Source organism: Oxyura jamaicensis, chromosome 19 (genome assembly GCF_011077185.1).
Source record: "Oxyura jamaicensis isolate SHBP4307 breed ruddy duck chromosome 19, BPBGC_Ojam_1.0, whole genome shotgun sequence".
NCBI classification, from domain to species: Eukaryota; Metazoa; Chordata; class Aves; order Anseriformes; family Anatidae; genus Oxyura; species Oxyura jamaicensis.
In genome coordinates, this window is record NC_048911.1 from 9,978,982 (window position 1) to 10,006,299 (window position 27,318).

Below are 27,318 nucleotides of genomic sequence, written 5' to 3' on the forward strand. Positions count from 1 at the left end.
ATGCCCATCCTGGCTGCTGTGAGCCTGCAGCCAGGTCAGGCTCCTGGGCTCGCTGGGACCCAGCACCTCGGCACCTTCCCGGTGCCAGCCCTGCTCAGGGCGGCTCCGAGGGGCTCAGCACCCGGCTGCGGGAGCCTCCCTGGCTCTGCAGTGTGCAGGGATCAGGGGACTGGGAGACTGACCCCACTCAGCCCCTGATGTACCCGCCAGGTCCCTCATCCCGGGCTCTCATCACCAGGATTTGGGCTTAGACGCGGTGCCCCTTGGGCTGCCCCAGCCAAAGGCTCGGCGGAGGAGCTGTGCTGAGCACCCAGGGCTGTGCCCACCTGCCCACAGCCCTGACCTGGCCTGGGAACAGCCTGGCTCGGGCTCTGGGAAGGTCCCCTCATCTCTTTCAAGTGGGCCAGTGAGCTTTGACTTGGTCTTTGCACAGCTTCATGGCATCGCATGATAATAATGTTCTGTCACAGTGGGTGACCTGGACCTTGTCCTATTTCCACACATTTGGAGGCACCTGGCTAATGAAGTGGATATTGTTTTCTGGTCCATCTCTCTCACCCTATTGCTCTTCCCCCTTCCTCCACGCCCAGCTCCTCCGAGCGGTGTCAGGAGCCTTGTTGCCATCGGCCCGTTCCCATCGTTGTCCGGCACAGCTCATTAACTCCTCTCAGCAGAAGATCGTGGTCATTACGGCTCAGGGGGCCGGCGGGCGCCCCGTGGGGCTGGGAGCACATAGTTTCCCAGCCAGGGGAAGGCACCGGCCCAGTGTGAGCATCACCCCGAGCTCTCACGCGGAGCTGACCAGGGCTGGGAACAGAGGACAGCTCTCCCCGCTGCAGCCCGGCTCTGTGGCCGCCTCTACGCCGCCCTGCACACAGTTTTTCAAGCTGGACACACCGCTAAGTGCCCATGAGCCCAGCGAGCCCCCCCGAAACCACCCGCTCTGCAGCCAGCCCGTGTGCCTCAGGAGGGTCTGGGTGCCGCTGGTGCGGGGCTGCCAGCCCCCCCACCCATTCCCCCAACATTTGCAGCATCACCGAGGCTCCCAGCCTGGATCCTGAAGCCCCACAGGGTCGGGCATGTGCAGGGCTGTGGCACAGGGGACTTTGCTCCCGGCACCCCGTGACCGCATCTCACGGCTGCGTCGGGCAGGGGGACCGGCCGTGCCATGCTGAGGGCCCCCCGGCACAGCCCCACGCCCACCCTCACACCCTGGGGACGTGGGAGCTGTGCCCCCGGGACCGTCCTCGGTCCCCAGCGCCGCCGGGCGGGGATTTCTCCCATGCCGACACGACGGGCGAGCCGGGCGCAGCGCCGTGACTCACGGGGCGCCGGGGGAATTCTGCCATGGACGCGCTTACGCATTTTGTGTATGCCTCTCATTTTTTCTTCCAGTTTCATTTAACGCCTGAGCGCGTGCAGACACACCGCCTCTGACCTCGTGGGCAGTGGGCAAAAGAGTTCCCACCAAAACAAGGCCATTAAAGTCCCCTCACTGATATTTTTTCTCCTCTGCCCCCACTTGCGCCGAGATTTTCGCATTCCCTGCCTGCCTCCGCCTCCCCCACAGCGAGGGTGACGTAATGTTTTGTAGCCTTCTCCCATCCCCACCTTTATTAAATATGACCCGCGTTTGATCCCCGCACAGCGGCGAGGGGAAGCTGTGGTTTCGGGAGGGCTCAGACATGAAAGGCAGAGCTGTGCGCCCTGCCCGGCGCTGGGCAGCGCGGCCGCCAGCGCTCGCTCCCGGCCCCGTGTTTGCAGCCCTGTGCGCGGCCGGCGGAGAGGTGGTGACAGCCACCGGGATGGTGGCACAGGCGCTGCTGCCACCCTCCAAGGGGCAGCCAGGGCTGCTGGCGCTTTGGGTTGGGCAGTAAATGTGCTTCCTCCCCATCCTCTCCCTCCCAGGTGGCCGATGAAGCGTGTGCTCCCGCTTCCCTTCTGGGAAGGGTGCTCAGCCGGAGGGGTCTGGTGGGTGCCCCAGCTCCACACTGAGCCCTGCCCCCTGTCCTCAACCCCATCCCTGTCCCCTGTCATGGCCTGGCCACCAGCTGCATGCTCGTGGTCCCCAGGACAGAGCAAACCCTGGTGCCACCGACCCAGATGAGGGGAGCGGACGTGGCCGAGGGGGTGCCGAGCCAGGCACCAGCTCAAGCGCGCAGAAACCATCCCGGTGCCACCCACGCACACCCCGCTCCGAGCGGGGTCAGGGACCTGCAACCAACCCTCCCCTGCCTGGGTTTGGCTTCCACCACGGCTTTGCCTCTCCCAAGGGGAGCAGCGGGGCAGGACCGAGGGCTGGGGGACCGCGGCAGGCTGCTCCCTGCCCCGCTGCCCTCGGCCTTTTGGTGCTGGAGCTGCAGGGACAGGGTTGGCAAGACCCCACGGTGTGCCCATGGGGGACATCCCCTCCATCCCCCAGCCCCGAGCTGGAAGCTGTGCAGGTGCTTCACAGCGGGGACCCCGCCTGCCACCGTGGAGAGGTGGCGAGGTACGAGCTGGGGACGCGGTGACAGCAGGGCCACGGCCGCGTGTGTGAGCCCGCGGGCACGGGGAGGTGCCGGAGGGGTGGGCAGGGGGACAGCCGGCAGCGGCGTTTGTCTGCACTCCGATAATTAATGCTTCTCCCTTACACTTTGCAAATAACTCGCGACTCTCTTTGTCTAGTGATAAATGGGCCCCTTTGAAGTTCTCCTTTCTCAAAAGCAAAGCAAAGAAACACTTTCATAATCCAGCTTCGCCCCCCTGTCCTCCGCAGGGGCTTTGGTGCTCTCAGGGGGGCACAGCGGTGCTGCCGGCCCCTCGCAGGCAGCCGTCCCCCCCCCCGGTACTGCTCGGCGTAACCCCTGTGCTGAGCCATGCTCCCAGCCTGGCCACGTGCCCCCTGCCTTCTCCTGGGGTACCCGGAGCTGGGACCCCCCTTTTTGGAGCCCAGGGGCTTCCCACAGGCTCGAGCTGGAGGTGGGCACCGCAGCTGAGCACCCCCAGGGGAGCAGGGACCCTCGGTGGCACGGGTGGGTGCGAACGTGACCGAGCACCCATCCCAAACTACACTCGTGTCCCCTGCAGCTCCCAGCCCACACTCGGGTTATGCTTCACTGGTACAGCAAAACAAGTTCTGCGGGGCTATAAAAAGACATTGAAACCGGGGCGAGCTAGGAGAGCTCGGAGCAGTGCAAATGAAATCAGTGCCAGAGCCCTTGCATATTGTCACCGGGCTTACGTGTCACAGCAAACAATGCTATCTCCCGAGGAATCGCGGCACAAAGAACACCACAACAGCGGCCCAAACCCCAAACAGGGGGTCACGAGGCTGAGCCCATGTACGAGAGGCTCCCCAAGAGGAGCCCTGGCCCCGAGCGTGGCCGAGCCGCCCCGCGGTGCGTGGCACAGCCCGGCCTCGGCATGGCCCCACCATCACGGCAGGGTCCCGAGACCCCGGGCCGGGCAGGGAGGCATCCTTGCTTCCCAAAGCGCTGTCTCCCCACGCGGGGCACACATTTTGAGCATGCCATTCTGCTTTATTGAGCAGCCCCTCGTCCGCTGACTTTTTATTAATTTTAAGACAAAGGGGAGGTAAGCGAGCTGGAACCAGCGCGGGAGGAGGGGTTGTTTGCTGGGAAAACAAAAGCAACGGCGCGCCGTGCCTCCGCCGGGGGATGCTGGAGGAGCACCGAGGGTCTCCCAGCCCGAGCCCCAGTACCTGGGTGCCCCTGAGCCCCCCAGCTGTGCCACCACTGTGTCACCAGCCCCTTGGTGGTGCCCCTTGGGGCGGGCAGGTGCCCTGGGATGAGGATGAGCGTGGCCACAATGGAAAAGGGAAAATAAACCTCAGCGGCCCGTGGGCAGCGCGGTGAAGTGCAAGCAAACCCCTTCGGACTCTTGCTCGCGCTGCGGACACTGCAGCAGGCCTCCGAGGGGGGCCCCAGCCTGGCCACACACCGAGCCCACCCGAGACACTTTTCTCCCCAGGACAGGGGCGGCCCCGGGCCCCGGCCCCCATCGGGGTCTGTGCCGGGCCGTGGGGGAGAGGGGAGGGCAAAAATCAAAAGAAAATTGCAGTGGTCAATGGCGCGGAACCGCGGCGGCCTCGGCGGCTGCAGCGTGACTTTGATTCCCCTATCATAACCCCGAATTAAAAATTCAGGCAATTACTTGCATGGCTTCCCTCCGATTAGGCTGGGCCTCGCGTTCATTAATGCGGGCGCACAGAGAAAAGCCATTAGGGCCGGCGGAGGGGAATGTTTCTCTGAGAACAGTTCCGCTTCAGGAAGAAGCCCGGCGAAAGCCGAATTTCACACATTTCACAGGCCGCCCAAGCAAGGCCGGCCCCGCGGGGTCCCTGAAAGCCGCCTTTGTCCAAGGGCCCGGGGCCGGGGCTCGGCGCTGGGAGGGTCCGGAGCGCACCGGGGCAGGTGGCGAGCGATGGCAGCGTCCTGGGGCCGATGGCAGCGGCCTCCCGGCGCTTGGCATCGCCACCGGGCCTGGTGCTGACCCCTGAGTCACCGCGACGTTTCCGGCAGCTCCGTGCCGGGCTCCCCACGGTATTTACCCAGCCCAACCCCGCCGGGAACGCGGCACCGGGCGGCCGCACGCGGCACCGGGGCAGTGGCTGTGGAGTGAAGCTTCTCATGTGAGCCCGTCCCCGGTCCCATGCGGCCCGGGCCAACGCTCAAGCAAGATGCGGCAAGTTTCCCACCCAGCCAGCCTGTTTTTATGAGCAAATTTCACATTTCGCATAGTTTTCTCTCCCCCCTCGCACTGCAAACGTTTCTCCTGCCCCCGAGGGAGCCGGCGGCGGGGAGCGGGCCCCGGGCTCTTTGTTCGGTCCCGGCCCCCTGTAGCCTCTCCGTGTCTCCCCCCGGTGCCTCTGCCCCCACAGAACCCCCACCTGGCACAGACACCGTGCCAGCACACCCGGCGTGCCGGCGCTTCGCCGCTGGGCCATCGCGGAAATCTGTGGGACTGAAAAAATGCCAGCATGTCTAGACTGAAATACCAGACTGGGCTCCCAGGGAGCCGCAGGACCCCCAGGGCAGCGAGGGCTACCAGTGAGCAGGGGCAGCACGGGGAGACGTGGCCTTGGTTCCCCGGGGATCTCCGAGCTCCTTGTCCCTGCCAGCCCCTGCCTGGTGCTGCCCGTGCCCGGGGTCCCGGCTGCCTCGGGGTCTCCTCCTGCTGGGGGCCATCCATCAGCGGCGACCCCGGGGCCGCCCCGAGGAGGACTGACAGAGGTTGCAGTGGGGCAGAGGGGGAGAGAAGGAAAAACAGACAGGATAAAAATCACCGAATTAGCGGGTCCCGGGGAGGGACGGCCTGCGAGATAGCACGGAGCCATTTTTTACGGGAGAGACAGCGGGCGTGAACCGAGGATCAGCCTCTTCCCTCTGACCCCGGCACTGGAAGTCACCCCTGCCTCCGGTGCGCACCGTGCTGCTACCACAGCCCCCGTGCCCCACTGTGCTTGGCACTGCCGCTGAGACCCCACCGCCCTTGAACCATGGACCAATGGAGGGGACAAGAAGCCCCCTTCGCCTTGCTGGGAGAGGAGCAGCGAGGCCCCGGGCTGCCCTCCTGCTCTCAGACCCGGAGGTTCACGGCGCACCCGCGTTCCCCGGGGGCATCCTGGTGGCACCCCGCAGCGGGTGCCTCGCGGGTGCCTTCCTGCCGCCCCGCGCTTGTGATCCCCGGGGCCCCGGCGATAAGGATCTGCCCCACCCCGGGGTTTTACACGGGGAGAAGAAAGGTTCGCTTTATTACACCGAGGAAAACGCCTGCGCCCTCGCGCCGGCCCCGCTTGGATCGCGGTGTGCCCAGCGTGGGCCCCAGCGGGAAGCTCCGGGGGGGAGACGGGGCAAGCAGCACCCGCAGCCTGCGAGGGGTCCTGCACCCCACGCGCCCTGCAGGGGACCCTGCACCCCACGCGCCCTACAAAGGGGACCCCCCCTGCACAGCCCCGTGCCCTGTAAGCGGGAACCCTGCACCCCACGCACCCTGCAAGGAGGGCACCCCGTGCACCCCAACACACCTTGAAGGGGACCCCCACGTGTCCCCACGCCCCTCATGCACCCCGCAGGGGGTCCCCGGCTCCTGCCCGCGGCCGCGCTGCTCGTGCCCGTGGCGCCACCTCGCGGCCCGGGGGTGGGGGGGCCCATTCCGGCCGCCCCCCGGCTTTTGGGAGCAGCCGCCAGGGCTCCGCGTTGGGCGCTCCCAGCCCTGCGGGGACCCCGGCCTTGGGAAGGGGCAAAAAAAAAGCGAAGGTGGAGCGTGGCACAGAGCTCACGGCTGCTCCCCGCGCAGCCCAGGCCACCCGCAAGGAGCTCGGTGTGCCAGGGTCTGTCCTGGTCCCACCACGAGGTGCCCGCTGCCATGGGGGGGGGGGTGTGGAACCTCTTGGGCAGGAAGCTGGGTATTCACTTACCAGGTAAAAAAGGAAAAAAAAAAATAAAGGAGAGAGGGGTCTGTACAGCCTGAGCTGCAAGCTGAGCTTTGAACTTGCTAGGTCGCTGCTCCTGGACCATGGCAAGGGGAGATCCCTGAGCAGGGAGAGCCCCCAGCCCATGGGGCTCAGGCCCAGGAGGTCCCAGGGGGCTCAGCCCCAGGAGTTGTCCCCGTGCCGGGGCCGGGTGCTGGAGCCCCTTTGTTCTCCCCCAGGCGCTGACCCCGCGCAGAAGAGCGGCGGATTGTCTTTCAAACAGAGCCGAGGTGGCGCTTGAATGTCCCTTGCCACCTTGGCTGTAAATCATGCTGCATGTGATAAGGTAATTGCCTTCTCCTTGAAACTATTCATAGGAAAACATATAAAGCGCCTGGCTTGTAAACACAACAGTAAAGAGGCAGGACAATAAATCCTTGGCCAGGGCGGGGAAGGTGCTGCCTCTTGCTGACACTGAGCACCTCGTGCTCCGCCAGGCCCTGGTCGAGGACCGACAGCGAGCAGGAGGCACAGGGCGAGCGGGGCCCTCACCACAGCACCAGAAGACACAAAAGGACACACTGAGACACCACTGACCTCCAACTGCAGCGGGATCCAGCAGGAGAAACCACCCTGCTCTGACCCAGTACCCTCAGGGCTGCACGCGGGTCCCACCAGCAGCCAAGGACAGCCTGAGGGGCTGGGGCCAGGCACAGCTGAGCCCTGTAATCAACCCCTATAAGGGGACCCGTGCCCCTGCCCAGCCCACAGCAGCTTTTTAGCCATTACCCACAGAAATTAGACCCAAATCCCTGCAGGTGCTCTGCCCTCCCCTAGCAGGTGTCTCCCCAGCTCCTGGTAGAAGGCTGTTTGCACATGCAGGGGGGATACTCCGGCTCTTGCTTTGCCCCCCACCCACACACCCACCCAGGGCTGCTCAGGGCACAAGTCCATGGCTCAGATGCCAGGAGGTGTTTCAGGATGCAGACAAACCTCACAATTTTTAATAAAAAAAAAAAAAAAAAAAAAAAAAGCTCCAGGGCTCACACTAAACCTCAGCAAGAAATCCAGCCACCATCCTGCTTTCAACAGTGACAAAACACAGCTGCAGAGTGCAGGCTCCACCACACTCTTCCTCAGCCTCCAGCCCAGGTCGCTGCTCAGCACTTCAAAGCACACAGACTGCTCCTGCTGCACGGGGAGGAGCAGTCACTTCTTGGCACATCCACTGAAAAAGGCTCCTAGGCGCGACTCCATTAATCTGAAGGGGTTTCAGATACTCAAATACTTGAGGCCCACTGAAACCTGTGGCAAGAGCAAGGATGGAAAAAACAAAGCGGACCAATTTTGTATCCCAAAGAGCTTTTATGACAGCTAGGGCTTGCACTGAAGTCTGTTCAAACATCCATGCAGAGGTTAGGACAGCAGAGGCACTTAACTCTCCAAGTGCCTCAGAGCCGGGCTAATTCCTGGAGGTATTGATTCGTCCCTGGCAACATCACAGAGCTCCGTCCTCCGCCAGCTATCAGCGCAGTAAGCACAGATCAAACAGAGCAAGGCGCGTAATCCTGAAGGAAGGGGAAGGGGACAGAACTTCAGCAACACACACAAAGCCACCTGAGGTTTAGAACATCACAACACATCCCACAAAAAGGCGACACAGCCCCAAGGTAGCACTGGTTTAAGAGACAGAACTCCAGCCTCTGATCAGCTCAGAGGAACTAATTTGAGTTTTCTGGCCTATGCGGTGCAGTACCACCCACCTGGAGACACGGAGGTGAGGTTTGGGAAGACAGGATGAGCAAAGGCAGTAGGGAGGGGGAGGCCGGGTGTAAGACACCAGGAATAGACAGTTAAAGGCAAAGCGTGTTTGCTCTAAGCTGTTACTCAAATATTGGCATATTCAGGTTTATTGCAGGGACGTAAGAGTGGCAAAATTTGCAGTGCTTAGAAAAACAAAATTCAACCAGATCCCTCCCTTACAAACGTGATTTTGAATATAGCAGCAATAGTAACAAAAGGCTTTCAGATAAACTCATAGAAGAGGCTGTTTTTATAAAACATACAAAGAAAGGACATTTGTTTCCCAAGTGGTAACAACATTGTAACAGGTACAAACAAAACCAAGTGAGGATGATTTCAAGAGTTCATTCAAAACAAAAATTTTAAAAAAGAGGTGTTATGAATGAATAAAGTTCAAAACAAACTGTTTAACACCAACAACAGGAAATTTTTCTTTTGGATGACCTGCACAATTCCAACCAGTGTGTTTCTTCTGTGTGCAATCAGATGCACAAGTTACTGGCCACTGAAACAGGTGTTCCTTTTTAGGTCTTTGTTAACTCAGTGGCACTGGCATGGTTTGTCAAGATACCTTCTAGGTAAACACACACTCTTCGGCCAGCTTTGCCCTCCATCTGTTTCTCTAACCCACTGAGATGTTCAATAGCTCTCTTTAACTTTCTCTCTTTCTCGCACAAGTCTGTGTGCGTTCCTGCTTCATTTTCTTCAACTCCAGATTTCATGTATTGCAAGACATAGGATTTGATTGCATCCCCATTTTCTGTTATGGTTCTCCAAATTAATGGCAGGTCCGTGCTCTTTGCCAGACTTAATAAGTGAAGCAGAGCCTGGCAGATCTGTGTTCTGAGGCTGGCACTGTACTTGAATTCCAGAAAGTCCTCAGTGTCTTCACTTTTCTGCAAGGCTTCCACCAAGGCATCCCAGATCTGGCAGAACTGCTCAGTGGGTCCGTAGCATTCCCTCTTGCTAGGGATGGAGAGGGCCATGGCTGATTTGATTCGGATTTTAAAATTCTTGCATGACTTCACTACCAAGGAAAGTGCATTATATGCTTGTGTGGTCCAAGGAGCCTCTCCTAATAGTAATAAAAATTACTATTTTTACTATAAAACCAACAACAACACAAACCCTTTTCAATCACTCAAAATATACAAAACTGTAAATGTATCTCCAAAATATTTAATGGTCTTACATTTACTGTATTTATGCTGGTCTAATGAGAGAAGCAGGGGTTATGAAAAAGAAAAAAATAGTTTTAGAAAAATTAATCTGAAGTTTTGTAAGGGGAAAAGTAACACTTTTCATCTAATCATAGCTGTAAACCCGTTCTTTTCAACAAGACAGATCCAAATGAACACAGCACAGTTATGAGTGTATTAGCATTTCCAGAATCTGAACCTATTTCACTGGCTAGAGTTCTGGGAAAGATATACTTCTGGATATGACAACATGATTCAGATCAGTTTACTTTTTCCCCTCTTCCCCGGCACATTTGTAACAGACTGTCTTATTAAAACCACAACCTGATGTATAAATCCAAAGCCAGGGGACCAGTCTACTCACCAAGTGGCAAGGCAGTGTTCTTAAACACGTTCCCGAGCGCGTAGCAAGCATTCCAGCGCACCTTCATGGTGGCCTCACTCAGGACAGTAGAAATGAGGGCCTGAAGAGATTCCTCGATGGCTTCCCTAAATCTGGGGTTTGCTACGTGATATGGTTGAAGGAAATGAAGCAGATTCCCAAGGGCCCGGACTGCATTGCTCTTTACCTGGAGGGAAGAGAAAAAAAGAAAACTCCCATAACAGCATTTTGGCTTTTAGCTTATGGGCAAAGCCTTTGTCAAGCCTGCTACATGATCATGCACCGAGTCAACAAGGAAACCACCTGGAATCAAGCCGGTGTCTTTTCAGATGTAACTTACTAAATACCATCGGAAACATCATTTTACGCTAATGATCATTCCGAAACAATTAAAAATCTTCACACTATGGACAAGTACAAAATCAAGTGCCCTGCAGGCCACAGACATGGGAAACATCCACACATCGACCCTCAAGAGAGGATGCTGCCCAGCAGCTCACTGTCTGTGGGGGCAGAACACCTAAAAGCCAGTAAATGGTGCCTTTCTTTAAAATGAAAATGTAACAGCTAACTACACCACAATCCTCCACCCTCTTTCCCCCTCATACCTTGTCTTTGTCCTTGGATGCTTCGGTTGCAGACCGTAACATTTTCAACAGGAGGAGATCAGAAAATTCCTCTTGAAAACTTTGTCCCATTGTTTCCCTAGCAGGATTATATTGTGAAAGACCGGCTCAGTTAATCCACTCTCAAAGATGTGATACAATCCTTTATAAAGTCATTTGAACAACCTTCACTCTTTAGAAGGCTAATATGTAAGGCAGACCTTACTACATGTGACCACTATGTTTATTAATTTAAAACCAAGCTATCAATGCAAGAAAGCCTGTTAGCAATGTATTACGTCTGCAATAAAAGACAGAGGGCAATGAATTGCTCAGAGGCAATTCATTAGCAGGAATATATGATAACTATTTCTCCTGTTAAAAATGTAACAGTGGGCTGGGCGTCCTCCAGTCTTTGGCTTGAGGAAGCGTTAAATATTCGTTAATCATACTTTTGTAGTATGTTAAAGTAAAGTAACCAGGGAACATGCAATTACACAAAGTAACATACGAAAAAAACAGAAAACTGAAAAGTAATCTTGGAGCATACTCCAGCATTAATGATTCGAAAGACCTAAAAATCAAGCAGTGAAGTTGAACTTGACCCCAGCTGGGAACGGGATATTTATAATACAGCCCATGTGTCTACCCATGCTTAAGAGTGCGTACAAAGAAGCATTCTGTTTTGACGCAGTGACCACAGATTTTGTCTTTTTGATAGTAAGTGCCCTCTATTTGCTAGGGGAATACAGGCACTGAGAGGACCTCTGTGGGCCAAAGCCCACTGACGTACATGTTGACGATCAGAGTGTCTGTAAGATTGCCCAGGGACCAGGCTGCTTTGGCACGGACATTCGGAGACTTGTCATGGAGGGAATTCAGAATAGCATTTGCTGTGTCTGCCACAAACATCACATCCTGTAAAAGAAAAAAGTGATTAGAAAGTTTTAAAAAATCTGCATGATTTCCTTAGTAACACACACATCTGGCCCTTCTAGGGAAAATGAGATCTGCACAGACTGCCTCTGTTAACATATTCTTTCTTAGGCAACAACTTTTAATGTGTTTACAGTGCTTTCTGTACAGGTTTGTTTGATCTTTAATTAACAGTCTAAACCACCATGGGGACCAAGATCACCACTCTCCTAGGTAGCTTTTGCTGAAAGCTTTCACTGTATAATTTAATTCCATTGGTGCTTTAGTTACTTTGGATTTTAACTTAATTACCTGGACTGTCAATTTTATACTCATCAAATCCCAATGTTAAGAAAGTAATTGCTTCACCAACCTCCTTGTTGAGCTGCTTGTTTAATTTTCTCTTCTATGGTACATTACATTTCATTTTCATTCCTTTGCTCACGATAAAGGATTTTTCTTGCAAAATATTTGAACTAAAATTGCAGCATCAGCTACTGCATAATTTGTTTGTTAAAATCACTCACTTAAGGCTACATTGCAAAAAAAGGCTAGTAACCCAGCCAAGCTAAGATCAAATTGTTGTGGAAGCTAATCAGCATTTTTCTCTAAATGAGCTTTACTTGTCAGTTTTAAGCAAAACTGAAGCCCCTTCCTGTTAAATACTTTAGTTAAACTCTAGGGTGGTACACAGCTGCTCCCTTCTTCATTTCTTGCAGCTCCTTCATGCCAACCTAGCTTTTCCCAGTTTGGTCCCTGAGACCTTGGGGCAGATCCTGACCTACCTCCTTTTGTGTTCCCTTATGAGGCACCCTGGGTCCTCCTTCATCTCACATAGGACTGCACTGAGTTTGTTTACCACACAAAGCAAGAGCCAAAACGGAGACAGCAGAGAAAAAGTATACATGCCAAAAACCAAAAGCAACCAATTGCAAATGAATTCAGGTCCCTTATCACATGGTTTATCAAATCCATTCTAAAACAGTTAAAAATAAGAAAAATAAAAAAGTTCTGACCTGACGAAGGCAAGAGAAGAGGATGTAAACTCCAAGGGCACGCGCAGCAGCAGCTTTTACCAGGGGAGTCTCACTGTGGTTCAGGCCAAGCAGCAGAGTGATGCACAGGATCTGGTGGTCATTCTGAAATGATAAGCAGTCGTGGCAACGCAGAGAAACTGAAAAAAATACTCTCAAAGACAGACAACTGACAAATACTCTGAAAGACCGTAATACATGGAATCCATAGAAGCTACCATTCAGAGTGCACTCTTTCCTTCAAGGTAAATTGACAGGCATTTCTGGATGCCACACAGAAAACCACACTTCCTGAAAAAAGTTGTCTTGTTGCTATTAGATAATACCATGAAGGAATCAAAATACTATCTGTCATCCAAATGCAGAAGGTAAATGGCCCACCACAGGTAAAACAACCTGGATCAGTTGCTGTCTCCTGTCACTTCGCAAACAAGGACAACAAGGTAGATTAAGTTCATCCTGGACAGATTGCCAGTTTACCAAACCATGACAAAGATCTTTGTTTCATCAGAGCAAAGGGTCAGAGTGGGCACTGACTTGACCCCACGTGACCACAGGGACAAGAGAGTGTACAAGATCAAAGTACAGAGTGATGAAGTACATGCTGTACTTGGAGAAACCAGACGGAGAATACCAGAGATACTGCTGTACTAGCAATTCTTGGGCAAATGAGATCTGGCAGAGCGCTCCCCATCAAGAAGGGCACAGTGACATAAAAGGAGCTGCACAATGCAGTGGTGGTACACTGCCAAGGCTTTCATGTTTAGAAGCATATTTCATGTTGCAAAAGGAGAGGAGGGCCAGCATATTCATTTGCTTCTGCCAGGGCAAACACTGCAGCTTAATGTTTTAAAAGCCAGCCAAAGGAATAAACTTGCATGCAAATTGGCGAACAACATCCATCCACGGCTGTTGGCTCAGCTGTCTCTTCAAATGCTTAACCAGCAAAACAGCAACCCTTCACCCCTCCCTCATGCAATGAAATTCTTGCCCTCCATCCCATGCATCAATAGCCAAGGTTGAGTATTCATAGCAGGGCCAAAAAGCTTCTGTGACCCACAGTTTAATTGGTTTGTGAGACTAATTACTCTCAACATTGCCTCTTCCAGTCTTCAATAGTCACAGCTTGTTCAGAATGCAAGAAATATTCCAGAAGGCTTCCCTACCCTCTCCATATAAAGGCTTTATATTACTACAATCTAGCAGACAAGAAAAAAGTCTCAACAGGTAAAATGCCAAGCTTATTGAAGTGCTCCGTTACCTGCAGACTGCCAAAAGCTTCTGGCAAGATGGAAGACAGAGCGTCACAGGCACTCGTCTGAAGAGTTGCATGTTGAGAATTCTGCAGAGCACCAGGTAAAGGGCCATTTAACATCATAGTCCAGAAAGTGACAACCTGCAGAAGAAGCAGACAGGTTTACCTGTTAAAACTCAGCAATTATGCCTAAGTTCTGTAATAGTTTGTCTTTTTCCACAATCATTTAGAAGACATACAGCAGGTAGCAAAATCCCACGTGAAAGTGATTACAACTGTTTGGAACCCTAAAATAATTAACATCCTGAATAAAGTATTTAAGATATTTTAGTACTGCTATAAAGTACTTATTGGCTGAGTTGTGTTTGTTCCTTCTCAAGGGGTACGCCCATTTATATTGCATTAAGCAGAAGTACGATTCCATTCTTGAAACCACAAAGCTGGGTATTTTCATTTACCTGACAATCTCCATTCACAACAAGTGAGGAAAACCACTAGTACTGGAGACGTTTCCCAGCTTGCAGGGTCTCTGGTGACAAGCTTAGGCTTTAGTATACTCTAAATAACATTTTAAAATTACCTTCTGTTCACAGAACGCCATAACGCTAGACGTCTACATCTAGGTTTTATGTAGCAGTAATGACACATGCAAAGCTTGTACTGGTTTTCCAGCTTCCTGACTTACATCAGGCAGGAAGAAGTGGGATGAGGCAAGGTAGAGGCATTGTTAATACCACGTAAAAAGATCACTTGCCTACAGTCTAAAATAAATGCCAAAATAATGGAGGAAGCCTACAGAAATCGTACATACCAGTGCCTACAAAGCTGCAGGTATTTACTCCTGTTCTGCTTTCCTGTAATTGATTTGTTCCCATGCCAGTAACTTTGCAGGGAATTCAAGAAAGGAAGCTCTGAGTGCAATCTCAGAGCGAGCCCACACACTTACCATGCTGACCGGTACTCTCTGATCAGGGGCAACAGCTGAATCAGGTTTGTACTGCTGTACTATACCTGTGCCCAGCTCCTCCAGAAGCTGCAAGGAGACAGAAAGCAGCTAGATCTTCATCAAGGATGACTCAAGTACCACAGAACTACACTAACCTTTACCTAGGACTATACTTATTTACCCAAGGAACAAAAATATGAGATCCAGTATTAATTTGGACTCTATTCTGTCCCTGCTAGTGAGGAAATTAGATGAAAAGCCTTTCTTACATAAAGTCCCCAGCTAAAGCAGCATAACAAATCGCTCGGCAAAGACAAAATCTTTAAGATTTCCTTTGGGTAACAGGCCAAACATCCGTTAAGAATTCAAGACTAGAAGTAGAAGGTGCACTTCCCCAAGTGGCAGGGTGCTGCATTTCCGAAGAGCTACAGCAGGCACCAGCTCATTACAAAGTGCTGCTACGTGAAAAATACAGACTCTGAACATTCAGCATTACTCATCTGTACTTGCAAAGCACACCGAATGGCAAAAATGCCTTGGTAAAATAATATTGGTGTTTCCTCACACTCTTACTTTGGCTCCATGAAGCTGAATGGATGGATCCACTTCTTCCATGCATTTGCAAGCAACTTCTCCAAGTTCTAGCAAATAGGTCTGAGCCACAGAGAAATACCCTTTTACAAGAAGAGCCAATACCTAAATACAACCAAAAGATATACTCAATTCAGCATTTTTTCCTTCTATTAAACCAAACTACCTGAAACACAGACAGCATGTTAACAGACAAACCAACACAGCAACCATATACTGAAGTCTAATGTAACAGATACACCTTACAGCACAACTTCTAGAAGAGTAGAGCTAATTAAAAACCTTCTGACTCCATTATCTGGTTCAAAAAAGAGCCACAAAAGCACTATTGGGTAGCAACACAATGAATTATTTACCGTAAGTTAAATGAGGTCTCCTGTAGCGAAGAAAATAAGCAAGAGTGTCTGTAAGAGTAATACATTCTGCATCCCCTGCAATACTGCTGCTGTGTTCTGCGAAGCTGGATTTAACAAATATCCGTTGTTCCAGAAAAAGTATGAGACCCTTGGGATGCACACTACAAAATATCGTTTTCTGTGGTTATGTGAAGAAAAACAGGGCCAAGCCTCAACGTTCACAGGTGGTACTTTAGCCATGCAGCATCACCCTGCAGCTCTTTCCACTGTTTGTCAACTGCAAGGTTTCCAACACCACCACCCCGACTCCCCCCCCTGTTTTCTAGCAAACCTTTAATTTAGATTCTGTACAGAGGAGTTTGCATGGGAGAAAACTCACAGCTTTCACCAGATGTCAGCACTTAAAGCCAAATAATATTTAAAAATAATAAAGGTACCAAAAATCAGACAGAAGAACTCACTGCTGTAGCGTTACTCTGGGAGGGCTTTGCTGTGGCCACAGGCATAGAATCAAAACGCTACTGCTCCTTCAGCCACAACAGAGCAGAAATGCTGCTCTAGCAAATGCTTTCACCTGATCTCACTGAGCGAGCTAAAAACAAAGGCAACCCATGAGACTCGGCTGATGTGAGGCAATTTGATATTGTACCAAGCTGTTCATTTTACAAGCTAACTGTTCATCATCACCTGCAAGGCTTCCAGTCGAACAGGAGATGGTTCATAAACGCTCCCAGATGGGAAGTTAGCATCGCTGTCAGAACAGGAATCCTCCCTGGGCAGAACAACGATGGAAATACAGAGACGAATAAGCCAGCATGGTTCTGAGGACGCACATCCCACTGGATTATCTGGAGACTCCCCTTCCAAGGGGAGGGCTTTTCTCCACTGCTCAGAAGAATTAAAACGATGAGGGGTTCCACTGCCACTACTGTTTAGCCCTGAAGAACTGGGCTGTTGCAAAAGTAACTGCACCTCTGGTAAAGGTGCTTGGGCTGATACTATAGCCCCTAATAACGTGAGGCTAGAAACTCGGACATTAACATCTGCAAGAAAGAACAGGGAGAGGAACAGAAAGGCAGCCCATTAGCATCTCACTGATACCTCTGTTTTTTTTTCAGACACTTTCAAATGAGACAAATCATAACACACAATTTGACGGTGCTACCTCTAGTTGTGTATTTATAATATTGCACAATAACCAATATTGAATTAAGGAGTAACATGCAAAGAGACTCCAGATATACAGAACAAACCTTTATGACAAATGTATGGCTTTATCTGGTTCCAGACTCTTGTCAGCAACCCAGGATTTAAACGGCTGTATGGTGCATTTGAAACCAAATTTGCAAGGCACTGAAACACAAAAAAAAAAAAAACATACATGGAGCAGTGGTTACGTCAGCCTGGCCTCCAAAACATTTGTTCTTACATTTGCAATTTAGGCCATTTAGACGGCTAAGTATCTGAGAGCACCCGAAAAAAGTGACCCAGTTAGCTGCTCTTTGAAAACTGGTTACAAACTTGGCTCCTACAGCAAGTATTTAAGTACTGTGACCTGGCATAAAGACCAAGAAACTTCAATAGCCCACGGAAAACTTCTGTTTCTTAAGATGGTGGTTTGGATTCAAGTCTCAAAGGCAGGGTAAGTCTTCATAATAATTTCATAAGCTCATTCACCTCAAAAAAAGAATACATGAAAGAAATGCAGAACAAGAGAACTGCACTGAAGAGAAAAGAGACCCTAGGCCTCTGTAGAAAGACTCAGTCATTGAAGCTCTGTGATACGATGACAGTATTTGCCCCTCTTCCCCCGTGGTCCTCAACAGCTACAAGAACTTCTGTGCCACCTTTATTCCAAAAAAAAAAAAAATCTAGAGACCAGTATCAGCTCTTGGGTAGCACTTGAAATGCTGACAGTGCAATTACCTTGATGATTTGCGTTAGTGTCTGAAAAGATGACTCTGCCACCAGGGCCAGCAGCAGGCAGCGGTGCAGCTCCCGGATGCTAGAAGCAATAGTTACAGAAAAGGGTGTAAAAGCTCTCTTGTGATCATTAGCATCTTCAGCAACAGAAAGAAACTGCTTCGAACCTTCCAGAATGGCTGACAGAACTTGAAGAGAACAGGCACGTGTCTGAAAAGATAAAACATTTTTGTTAGCCACAGCAGATCTTCTGAGAAAATGCAATTTTCTCATAGGTCTTCTGGAATGATCATCTCAAGCACAAGATGAGTATCACATTTTTACTATGTAAGATTAGTAACTGAAGATTAATACTTGAAAAATACAATGCTTCATCTACTCAAAACTGTCTAACCTTTGGAGAAGGGTCCTTTAAAGCAATAGTCATCAAGGACACTGACTGGGGGCTGCCAATGCCAGGTGCATCAGGAACAAACGCTGACCAGTAGCCATAAAGAACTCTTTTTTCTATTGATTTTATAGTAGAGAGGAAACAAGCTAGAGCACCTTGACGAACTTTGGCTTGATAAGACCTTAAAAAAAATAAACAAAAAGATTAATGGAATAGCAGCAGTGAGAAGGAATGGACTTAACCTCTTTCATGTTAGTGGATAGCTGTGAGAGCAGTAAGTGAAGTATTTTAGACCAAAACAGGGAACAGAAAGGACAAGTTTACTTTCAAGCCTATATTAATTACTGCCTTCCATTTTTCTTGTACCACAACATAAATGGAAAAGTGATTTTTTCAACAGTTTTGATTAAGAACAAAGTACTCAATCCTCTGAGAGGAAGTCTACACACATGTAAAATTGGTACTAGATCTACAGGAACAAAAGGGCTGATTTAATGTGATAAACATAAATTGTTATGAAAACAGCACTACTTGCTACTATGTTTTATGATTACATGAACAACAATAACCTCATTTTGCTCTGTATTCCACCTTCAGCATCAGAATATTCTGATTCACTGCTGCTGATTCTCTTCCAGCTAGTACAGTGTGAAGATAAGTGATCCTTTCCAGCAGGCACACATGCAGCATCTGATGCACAAGTCTGAGGATCTGAACAAGGACTGTTCTGTGCATCCCCCAAGCGCAGTTTCAGCATGTCAGCTCCACGGATCGATTCGTTTCCTGCATCACGCAAATCTTCTCTTCCTTCTTCCGCAAACTCTCCTTTCTTTTGTTTCCCTTTGGACTTTTTTCTTCGGTTCTGTTTAAAAAAAAAAATAGATTTTAAAAAAATTATTGAAGTAGCATCTATAAAGATGTGCAAACGTTTCATAGTGGTAAATCTTTTACTAGGAGAAAAGATCTCCTCTGAAAACAAAGCTAATTGTTAATCCAGACGAAAGCAGAGTTCAATATAATAAATCATGCCCTTTGTATAAGTGCATCAACACATAACAGTTTTAGTTTCTAAACATGTTTAGATTAAATTTAGTTTAACTCTGAGTTATCACAGCTACTTAGCATCTTCAGTGCAGCAATACTGCATGTATAAATGCAAGAAAACGTATATACAATATTAGAATAGAATAGAATAGAATATCCTGAGTTGGAAGGGACCCTTAAGGATCATCAAGTCCTTATTGTACATATCAAAAAAAAAATCACACCATCAATATCAGAAATTGCAAATTCTGCCAATTAATAACAACAGTAGGATCAATATACTAACATCCTAGTGTAAGGAAACAGCTTATATCTGAATACCCTCAAAAATTAAACTTTGGCTTCTTTATCAGTAAAAACAAAATATTTTCAACATAAAATTTTTATTTAAAAAACATTTTGCACAGAAATTAATAAACACAGCCAGTGCTTTTGCAGTTCTTTTGGCTTTATAGTAGTTATTTAGCATCTATAAAGAAACAGGTCCACATGACTACCTAACTTTGGATTACCAATTATCTGAAAGACATTACAGGGAAAAAAAGATTTACAGGGTTAAATAATAACCTGTGTAAGAATTAAGCAGAACAGCCAGAGAGGAGAGGAAAAGCAGAAAAAAATAAAGAAAATCAGTCCCTAAGTATCAGCCTCTAGGTGAACTTGACTTCCCTTAGAAAAAGGGAAAATGACTGTGAGATGTTAGGGGAAAAAATGCAATTTATAAAATAAAAAACTTTGGCTAGTCTGCAAGCATCAATTCCATGTCTGCAGGCCAAGAATTCTTGGCTACAGACGAATAGCTGATGCACACAGCTTAAGTCAAGAAAACCAGTCTCTGCAGAGCCATTTGTTCTTGTCACCCGAGTTCACAAAGCAATTTTATTCAGCGCAGAGATTTATAACCAATATCTTTAAACCAAAGCAACAACAACAAAAAAAGTATCACGTGCCCAAAATGCAAGGAGACCGTTAGCCACTAATACCATATCAGGTATTTGTAACGTCCATACAACCTCAAACATGCACACGAGTACGCAGGAGAATCAGCATGATTTCAGTTTACCCCTGCTGTCTTGGAGGTAGCTGGCTCTGGCTGTTCCTGCTTGACAGGTGACCTTTTGTCATACTGAGGTAACGGCGCTGGGTACAAGGCTGCAGGCACTTCTATGCTCAGTCCCGGCAGGCCGTGAAACATACACTTCTGGAAGAGTAACAGAAATGTTAGCGTTCTTTTCCTTTTCGATGCACAAAGATTTGCTGTGTATTTCCCCAGGTGTTCATCACTTTTCCCTTTGGCTTGTGATCCTCCCTCCACATCCTGCCTCTCCCCAGGCTATGTAACAGCTATCTGCAGAAGGACTTTAGGTCCAGAAAAGCAGGCCTCCCATCTTTCTCTCACATTCTGATGTAGGAACTGCAGTTAAGATGCTGTGAGAGAAACACGATACGTTTTTCTTTATATCTCACACTACATCTTTCCCCCACACTCAGGCTTCCCTGCTCCCTCTTTCTCATCTTCCCATACTGTTTGTACTCAACGGGTAACTGGAAGGTGCACTTCCCAGTGTCTGTTTCAGTATTTACCTTTAATACTGCAAGAAGAGATCCAAGCTGGTCAGCTTGCGTTAGTTTCATCTTCCCACCGTTCAGAAGTGATTGGATACCTTTCAGTGCATTCTGTAGCAACTGAAAGCAAAAACCACACAACGTCTTACTTTGCCTCCCCTAAACACTGAAGGTTCACATCTCTCAAGTGACCTTCTACGCAGTTAAAGCTTTGCTCAACATAGTTACTTTGACAGTTATTTATAATAGCCTATTAAAGCAAAACAACAAAAAAGTCTATTTAAGCAAAATCTCAGTTGAAAACATTCCAAATTTCATGTATTCCAAATTCCAGTATTCCAGCAGCACAATTTCCTAATTAGAGCATCCTAGACTCACACTTACCACACAAAAGGTGATGTCATCCATATCAGAGGTTTTTGAAGACTGCAGAACACTTAGGAAAGTTTGAAAGCAGACACTTCGGTAGGACTCATCCAAGTATGGCTGTCCAGGCACACTAAAATAAAAGCAAGAGACAAATCATTGCTTATAATCCGTCTCTTGACTCTGTGTAGGAAGGGAGGGAAATTGCATCACTAATCTTTGCTGCCCTAAGTACCATAAAATAAAAGTTGGCCATTGCTGCAGTAGCTTCAGGGTCATTAAGCAAATTCCTTTCTAATGGATTCCTAAGCATCTGTTTCCAAAACTTTTAGTTACTTCAAGCCACCAAAGCACATTTGATAACATTCAGAGGATGGCCCTAATATTGCAAGAGATTCTCCTGAAATTCAAATCACAGAATAGTTTGAGGTTGGAAAGTACCTCTGTGGATCAGCTACTCCAAGCCCCTTGCCCACAGCACAGCCGATGGCAGCAGGCTGCCCGGGACTGCGTCCATTCACGTTCTGAGCACCTCCAAGGACAGAGGTCTCACGACCTCCCAGCAGTTACCACAGGACCAGACAAAACACTTTCTTTTCTTCCCTAAACATGTCCCACAATAACACTATTTCCAGAAGTCTGAGAGTTCATGGTTTTATCCACAAATGACACAATAGCTTGGAGCACTAATGTTTTAGACTTCAAGTTTAAGCATACACAGCCTACAGGTCCCACATTCGCTGTTCCTAGTGCAGACAGAGCAAACCAGCAGCCCGTGCTGTCAGATGTACATCTTCTAAGGCAGCTGCTCCACCACCTGCAAAGGTTGGTACGCACCTGAGACACAGGTTTGCCATGCTGTGTAGTGCTGCCGTCCTGAGCTCCATGTTGGGCTGAGCAGAATCACTGAACTGCACCAGGAGTCCTGTCTTGCCCAGCAAATCCGGGAGATACTGAAACAAACCAGCAAAAGTCACTAGGGGTCAATGCTCTTCCCTCAGCCCGATGGCTCTTTTGTTTGGCAGGTAAATACATCCATGCTACAAAAAAAAAGATATGCCAGCTGCAATTTCAAATTCCACAGACAGATTATGTTTACCAAAATGACCAGATAACGTGCGTTTCCAAAGCTCTCCTATTTTGTACTTAAAAAAGTACTGAGCGTGAGCATAGCTCAGGCTGAGTCACAATTTATGCCTTCTTCCCAGACATAAAGCTAAGTTAGCAACAACTGCTGTACCAAACTGCTGCAGTTTTCCAGGCTACAAACCCACGCAAGCTGGCAGCTACAACACTGCTAGCATCACTACCCTGTGCTCCAGACAAACAGCAGAAACCGCTCTGCAAACTGCCAAGAGCTGGTGATAGCAAGAGAATTCAACATATCAACCACTATCAGTCACGCCGCTGCCACAAGGAGCTTCGTGCAAGGCCAGGACTGATACTAGAGAGCCTCAGCTTTGAGGTGGCTTTGAACCCATCGCACACCAAAGACCTGATCCAGCTGCGGGATAAATTTCCGGACCCTCAATGGAGCCTGCTGAGTAACAAGCAATTCAAAGCTCCCCACATTCTTCCTGCCTGACACACAGACAAACCAGGGTGCTTAGTCTGCAGACTGAGCCTGCTGCCCTTCTTTCACAGTGTGCCTTTGGCTCAAGCCAGATGCTAGATGGTCCCTACAGCTGCAGCCTGCAGGTACAGCATCATTCAGCTTGGGAAGAATCTTGTCATCTACTGATTGTTACAATACACACATAACACACCTGAAATTCAACTTTTCCACAGGTAACAGGCAGGATTTAAATGGAGTCTAATATTAAGCTAAAAGGTACAGTGGTTTGAGAACATGATACATTTTCTATTAACCTCCCCTGCTCTCCGAGAGAAAAAAAGAAGAAACAGCGGAGGTTGCAAGTTTTTCTTGGTTAGTTTCTCCTATTTTGTAAACCTACCTTCTGACATTTAGGTCCATTATTGTAAACAAGAGCTCCTAAAGCTTGCAGAATTTCTACATGTGTCCAAGAGCTGCACTGCTTAAGAGCAGAGATGCAGTAGGAGATAAGAAAATTCAAGTTCTGTTCATCAAATGTCACCTGTCATAACAGAAAAGGATTACGGTGAAGAAAAATAGATCATTCAGTAGTGTTAAGATCAATGTATCTACCCTCCTCGTGGGTACAGACTCGTGTAATCTGGCTGTTAAAATTACACATCATCACAGAATCAGGCTACAGTTAAGAAAAGGACAAATTCACACAAATGTCTTATAACCAAGGGTACTCTCCATGGAGTATTAGTTATGACCGGGAGATATTTTTACACGAGGAAGCCGTCAGCCATGCTAGAGCCACAGATGAGAACCTCTGCTAAGAGGTAAAGGACCGACAGAGCAAAAATCCAAGTGAATTTGCATGGAAGCCATCTCCATAGCCCCATAAAAGAAAGAAAAGGCCTCTCTGGCTTACTGCTGGTGGCAGGGAGGTAGCACAGGGGGAACAGAGGCACAGCCAAACTTTCCGTACCTGAAATCTGTTAAGTAAGTGATAGATGAGCTGACAGACTTTGCTGACGAGATGCGCCTGATCGAGGTGAACCAGCTGGCAGGCTTGGACGAGCAAAACACAGACATCCTGGAAAAGAAAGCATCGGTTTATTAATTAGAGACGACAAACCTGGGGTGGAAACCACATCACCAGCTAAGGCTTTGATCTCATGGTCAGCATAACACCACCATCGATAATACGTGGGTAACTAACGAGACACCTGGGAGCCTTCCCTTTCCCTCGCTCATCACCTAAACGCCAGCGCCGCTCAAACAGCAAACAGTACGGCAAAACCAAGGCCAGCAACGATGGCCAAACCCAAAATAAAACAAACAAACAACAACAACAACAAAAAAAAAAAAAAAACACAGGGAAGCTCAGAGACGACCCGCGCCTCCCACGCGTGGGGTGCCCCCAGCGCAGCGCCCCGGTACCTGCGGGCTGGGCCCGGCCGCCGCGGCGGGCCCGCAGCTCTCGGAGATGAGCTGGTCGAACAGCAGGTGCAGCTCGGTGCGGCGGCCGCCCGCGGGCAGCTCGGAGCCGGGCTGAAGGCGGAGGGCACCCAGCCGCGACAGGCAGCGCCGGAACGAGCCGCCCGGCTCCGGCCCCGCCATCTTGTGCCCTCCCCGTAGCGGCGTTATGGCAACGCCGGGCCCTTCCGGGGCGCCTATGGCGGCCGGGCCGGGCGGGGAGGGATGGAGGGAGGGGAGGCCGCAAAATGGCGGCGGCGGGAGGAGCGCGGCGGCGGGCGGCGGGAGGCGGCCTCTGAGGGCAGCGCGGGGCGGCAGGGGGCACTGCCCGCCCGCGGCCGGCCCGGAGCGATAGGGACGGGGCTGTCCCGGAGGGGGGTGTCCGCGTTTTGTGCCGGCAGAACCACGCGTTAATGTCGTTATCGCGTGTTCATGTCGCGACAGGGCGACTCGACGGAGCTCCCGGTCCAGCCGTGGCCCTGCGGGGAGCCGCTCGCTGCTGCCAAGTGCTCCGGGAGGCAGAGGGATGACAAGCAGCCCGTGGGCACCTTCGCCACGGTGGAGCCTCCGTCAGGGGGTCTTCCCCGAGTGGTTTTGGGGCGAAAATGGGCGAAATTGGGGCTCGTGCCAGGCAGCGAGCGCTGCCGGGAGGCGCTCCCTCATGCACGCAGCCGGGTGCTGCTGGGCTCGGCAGAGCCGCTGTGGGTCTGGCATTTCAAAGCCAGGAATGTCAGCATTGCCTTGCAGCAAACGTCTACCAAGCCCACGCTCGGGGACCGTTTTTGGTTTTGTTCCTTTTGTCACCGTTTTATTTTGTGATTTATAATGTCGAAAGCTTCTTAATGCGTATTTAAAGCTCGTCCTTTCTCGTTGCCCTTTTGTTTTTTAAAGTGCTGCTGAAATTTGCGTTTTGACAGCCGCCCCTGCTTTTGTGGGGCCCTAATAAATCGGGGACTGAAACCACCACGTGGGTTTATACAGCAACCAAAGGCAGAGCTGGTGAAGATGCCACACCAGATGGGCTTAGGGAGTAATTCCTCACAATTTGTTACATGGAGACACATCTTACCACCGCCTAGTGAGCCCTCACATGTGCTCGCCCTTCAAAAACCCCGAACAAGAGCAACCATTGCGCAGTATCCAGCAGTGGCCGTGAGGGAAAAGAGCACAAGTCCACAACTGTTAAGCACGCACTGCTACTATCATGCAAATACATCTGGTTCGACAGCACAGAGCCAGACTTCAAAGGACAGAGAAGTCATTAGAATCACAGTTCAAAGAAAAAAGTGAGCAGCTGGGTTAGGCCATCTGGTGTGGGACATAAAATGGTCTCTTTCTTCCCCAGTCAGTCTATGAAATTTTCATTAATTGTAGGGACAGCTTCCAATGTTAAGCAACATAATATTGTTTAAAATCTAAGTCTTAATCATCAACGCTCATATCTTAGGAAAACGAAGTACCTGAAGTCTGTTGGGTTCTTTCCTCACCTGTAATGCCATGTGCCATAATTACAATTTTAGCTTGGTATTTTCAAAGCAAATTAGTGGGAATTGGATTCCTCAGCTCCTTTGAAGGTCCCAGGAAAGAATGTGGAAAGGACGGCTCCCCGGGCTGCAGGGGAATCTCCATCTCTGTTGATTTCAGGAGCTGCGTTTGGCTTAAAAACATGCAGAGACAGTGTCCTCCCCGGGCTGCACCACCGGGGCTTGCAGCGGGGTCTGTGCTTCCCCAGGACTGGGGCCAGGCAAACGCTGACTGCCAGAAGGGCTGGTGCTGAGCCTGATCCCCTGCGAGAGGCAGGAGCTGGCACCGCGGGCTCCGCTCTGGCTGCCCCGCTGAGGCTGGAGAGTGGTGGGGAATCCATGGGCAAGCATAATACACCAAGACAGTCCTCTGCAAGAAGCCATGAGGATATACGGATAAATCCACGTCTGCAAAGCTTACGGCAGGGCTAGGGGAATGCAAAATCACTGTGATGAGATGAGCTGGCCCCCAGAACTGGGAGAGTTCCCATGGGGATAGCGCTTTGTGAGCCGTGGTTGATTACGGCTTAAACGAAAACCACCTCCATGCAGCACCCCAGCGGATATCTGAGCCCAGAGAAATTCCAGCTCCGGCAGCGTAAGCACAGCTCAGCAGAAATCCCCGTTTCAGATGCTCTTATCTCCAGGCCCCCAAGAGCTCCCGGAAATTGCTATTCCTGTTGAATATATGGATGAGTTCCTTGAAATTCGGGCAGGTGGTTTGATAATGCAGGGCTGGTGACAGCTGCCACGGGGAAGCCACGCGGAACAGGGGCCATGGCAGAGAGCTCAAGGGCATGGCAGATACCTGCTGATTTTGACAAAATGATGACCTGGGAACTGCTACCATTCCTCCCTTCCTCCTCGCATTTCTGATCTGTCAACTGTGTCTGTTCCTGGAAAAGGCAGAACAGAGAGAGTTCATCTTGATCTTATTGCCCTGGGAGAATAACTGGCCCAAAACTCAGATCAGAATTTCAGGGGGTTTCTTTGCCAGGCTCCCCAGAATGCCGCTATTGCCCTCAGTCCTCCAAATTTCCCAACTTTGCACATCTTATCAGCATAATTTTGAAGCAGCTGGAACACCTGAATCTAGAAAAATCCACATGCCCAGGGAAGCAAGCATGCACATGGAGATTCTCCATCCCTGGGATGTTCAGGAATGGAGATTTAGTGAGTGCCCCCGCTTGCGAGAGGCTACACATTTACCGTCCTCCTGCAGATTCAGCGCGGTACTCAGCATTATCTCCGCTGGTGCCAAAGGTGTCTCCCACTGCACTTCCCAGCTGTTTTCCCAAGCTGCGGGCCAGCTGACAGACAAACAGCGCTGGCTCCGGGTTTGTTTGTCCCTGAAGGACAGACACGGATACTTGGAATATTTTCCTAATCTCGTTTTCTCATGCAAGCGACTGCTGGCAAAGTCGGGGTTGTTGCTGCACGGCAGGATCAGAGGTGGGACATGGGGATCGGACACGGCACGCAGAGCACCCACGAGCAGCAGGAAGGGTGCCTACCCGCACTGCTGGGACCCCACTGCCCGCATCCAGCCCTGGCCGGGTCCCCAACCTGGCTCCCTGAGCCCTCCACCTGCCCCGGTGACCTGGCTAATTTGGCTAATTCCTCTTCTCCAGTGAGGGGCAGGCATTAAACCTCCTTCCAAACGGGAACGCCGTGGTCCGAGGTCACCCAGCCCTCCTGAGAACCAGGGCTCAGGTTTCCAAAGCTATTTCTGGGTGAAGGACTACCGGACTTACTTAGTGGCTTAAACAGGCTGGGCTGGGAACTGGCGCGGTGATTTGGAAGCGCAGCTGGTACCGGTTGGCCCCTGCATCCCGCTCGTGCCCCTCGCCCTGGGTTTTGTCTTCCCAAGCAGAGGCTGGGACGTCCCCATGCCGCCTCCGCAGGAGGTGACGGGGACCCCGGGGACACCGGTGGAGCCTGGCTGGTGGCAGCGAGCCTGCGACACCTCCCCCTCTGCACAAAATAGC

General features: G+C 50.3%; 1 protein-coding gene across 4 annotated transcripts; it reads right to left on the reverse strand.

Annotated features, from left to right (window-relative positions):
• Positions 1 to 8,412: 8,412 nt before the first annotated feature.
• HEATR6 (HEAT repeat containing 6) lies at positions 8,413 to 27,003 on the reverse strand. Of its 4 annotated transcripts, none has more exons than XM_035343260.1 (22): positions 26,540 to 27,003; positions 26,139 to 26,226; positions 25,873 to 26,007; positions 23,317 to 23,424; positions 22,747 to 22,887; positions 21,629 to 21,744; positions 20,810 to 20,924; positions 20,444 to 20,545; positions 19,923 to 20,060; positions 18,385 to 18,677; positions 17,819 to 17,996; positions 17,428 to 17,634; positions 16,755 to 16,854; positions 16,189 to 16,544; positions 15,128 to 15,250; positions 14,555 to 14,641; positions 13,615 to 13,749; positions 12,336 to 12,458; positions 11,198 to 11,322; positions 10,408 to 10,504; positions 9,782 to 9,986; positions 8,413 to 9,293 (listed from the first exon to the last, which is right to left on the reverse strand). In XM_035343260.1, the coding sequence occupies exons 3-22, from the start codon at positions 25,876 to 25,878 to the stop codon at positions 8,743 to 8,745; spliced, it is 3,306 nt and encodes a 1,101-aa protein (XP_035199151.1). In that variant the 5' UTR covers positions 25,879 to 26,007; positions 26,139 to 26,226; positions 26,540 to 27,003; the 3' UTR covers positions 8,413 to 8,742. The 4 variants fall into 4 exon arrangements, with proteins under 4 accessions (XP_035199151.1, XP_035199152.1, XP_035199150.1 ...); XM_035343261.1 differs by having other exon boundaries at positions 26,931 to 26,966; XM_035343259.1 differs by lacking the exon at positions 26,540 to 27,003 and having other exon boundaries at positions 26,139 to 26,342.
• Between the last annotated feature and the right edge of the window lie 315 nt (positions 27,004 to 27,318).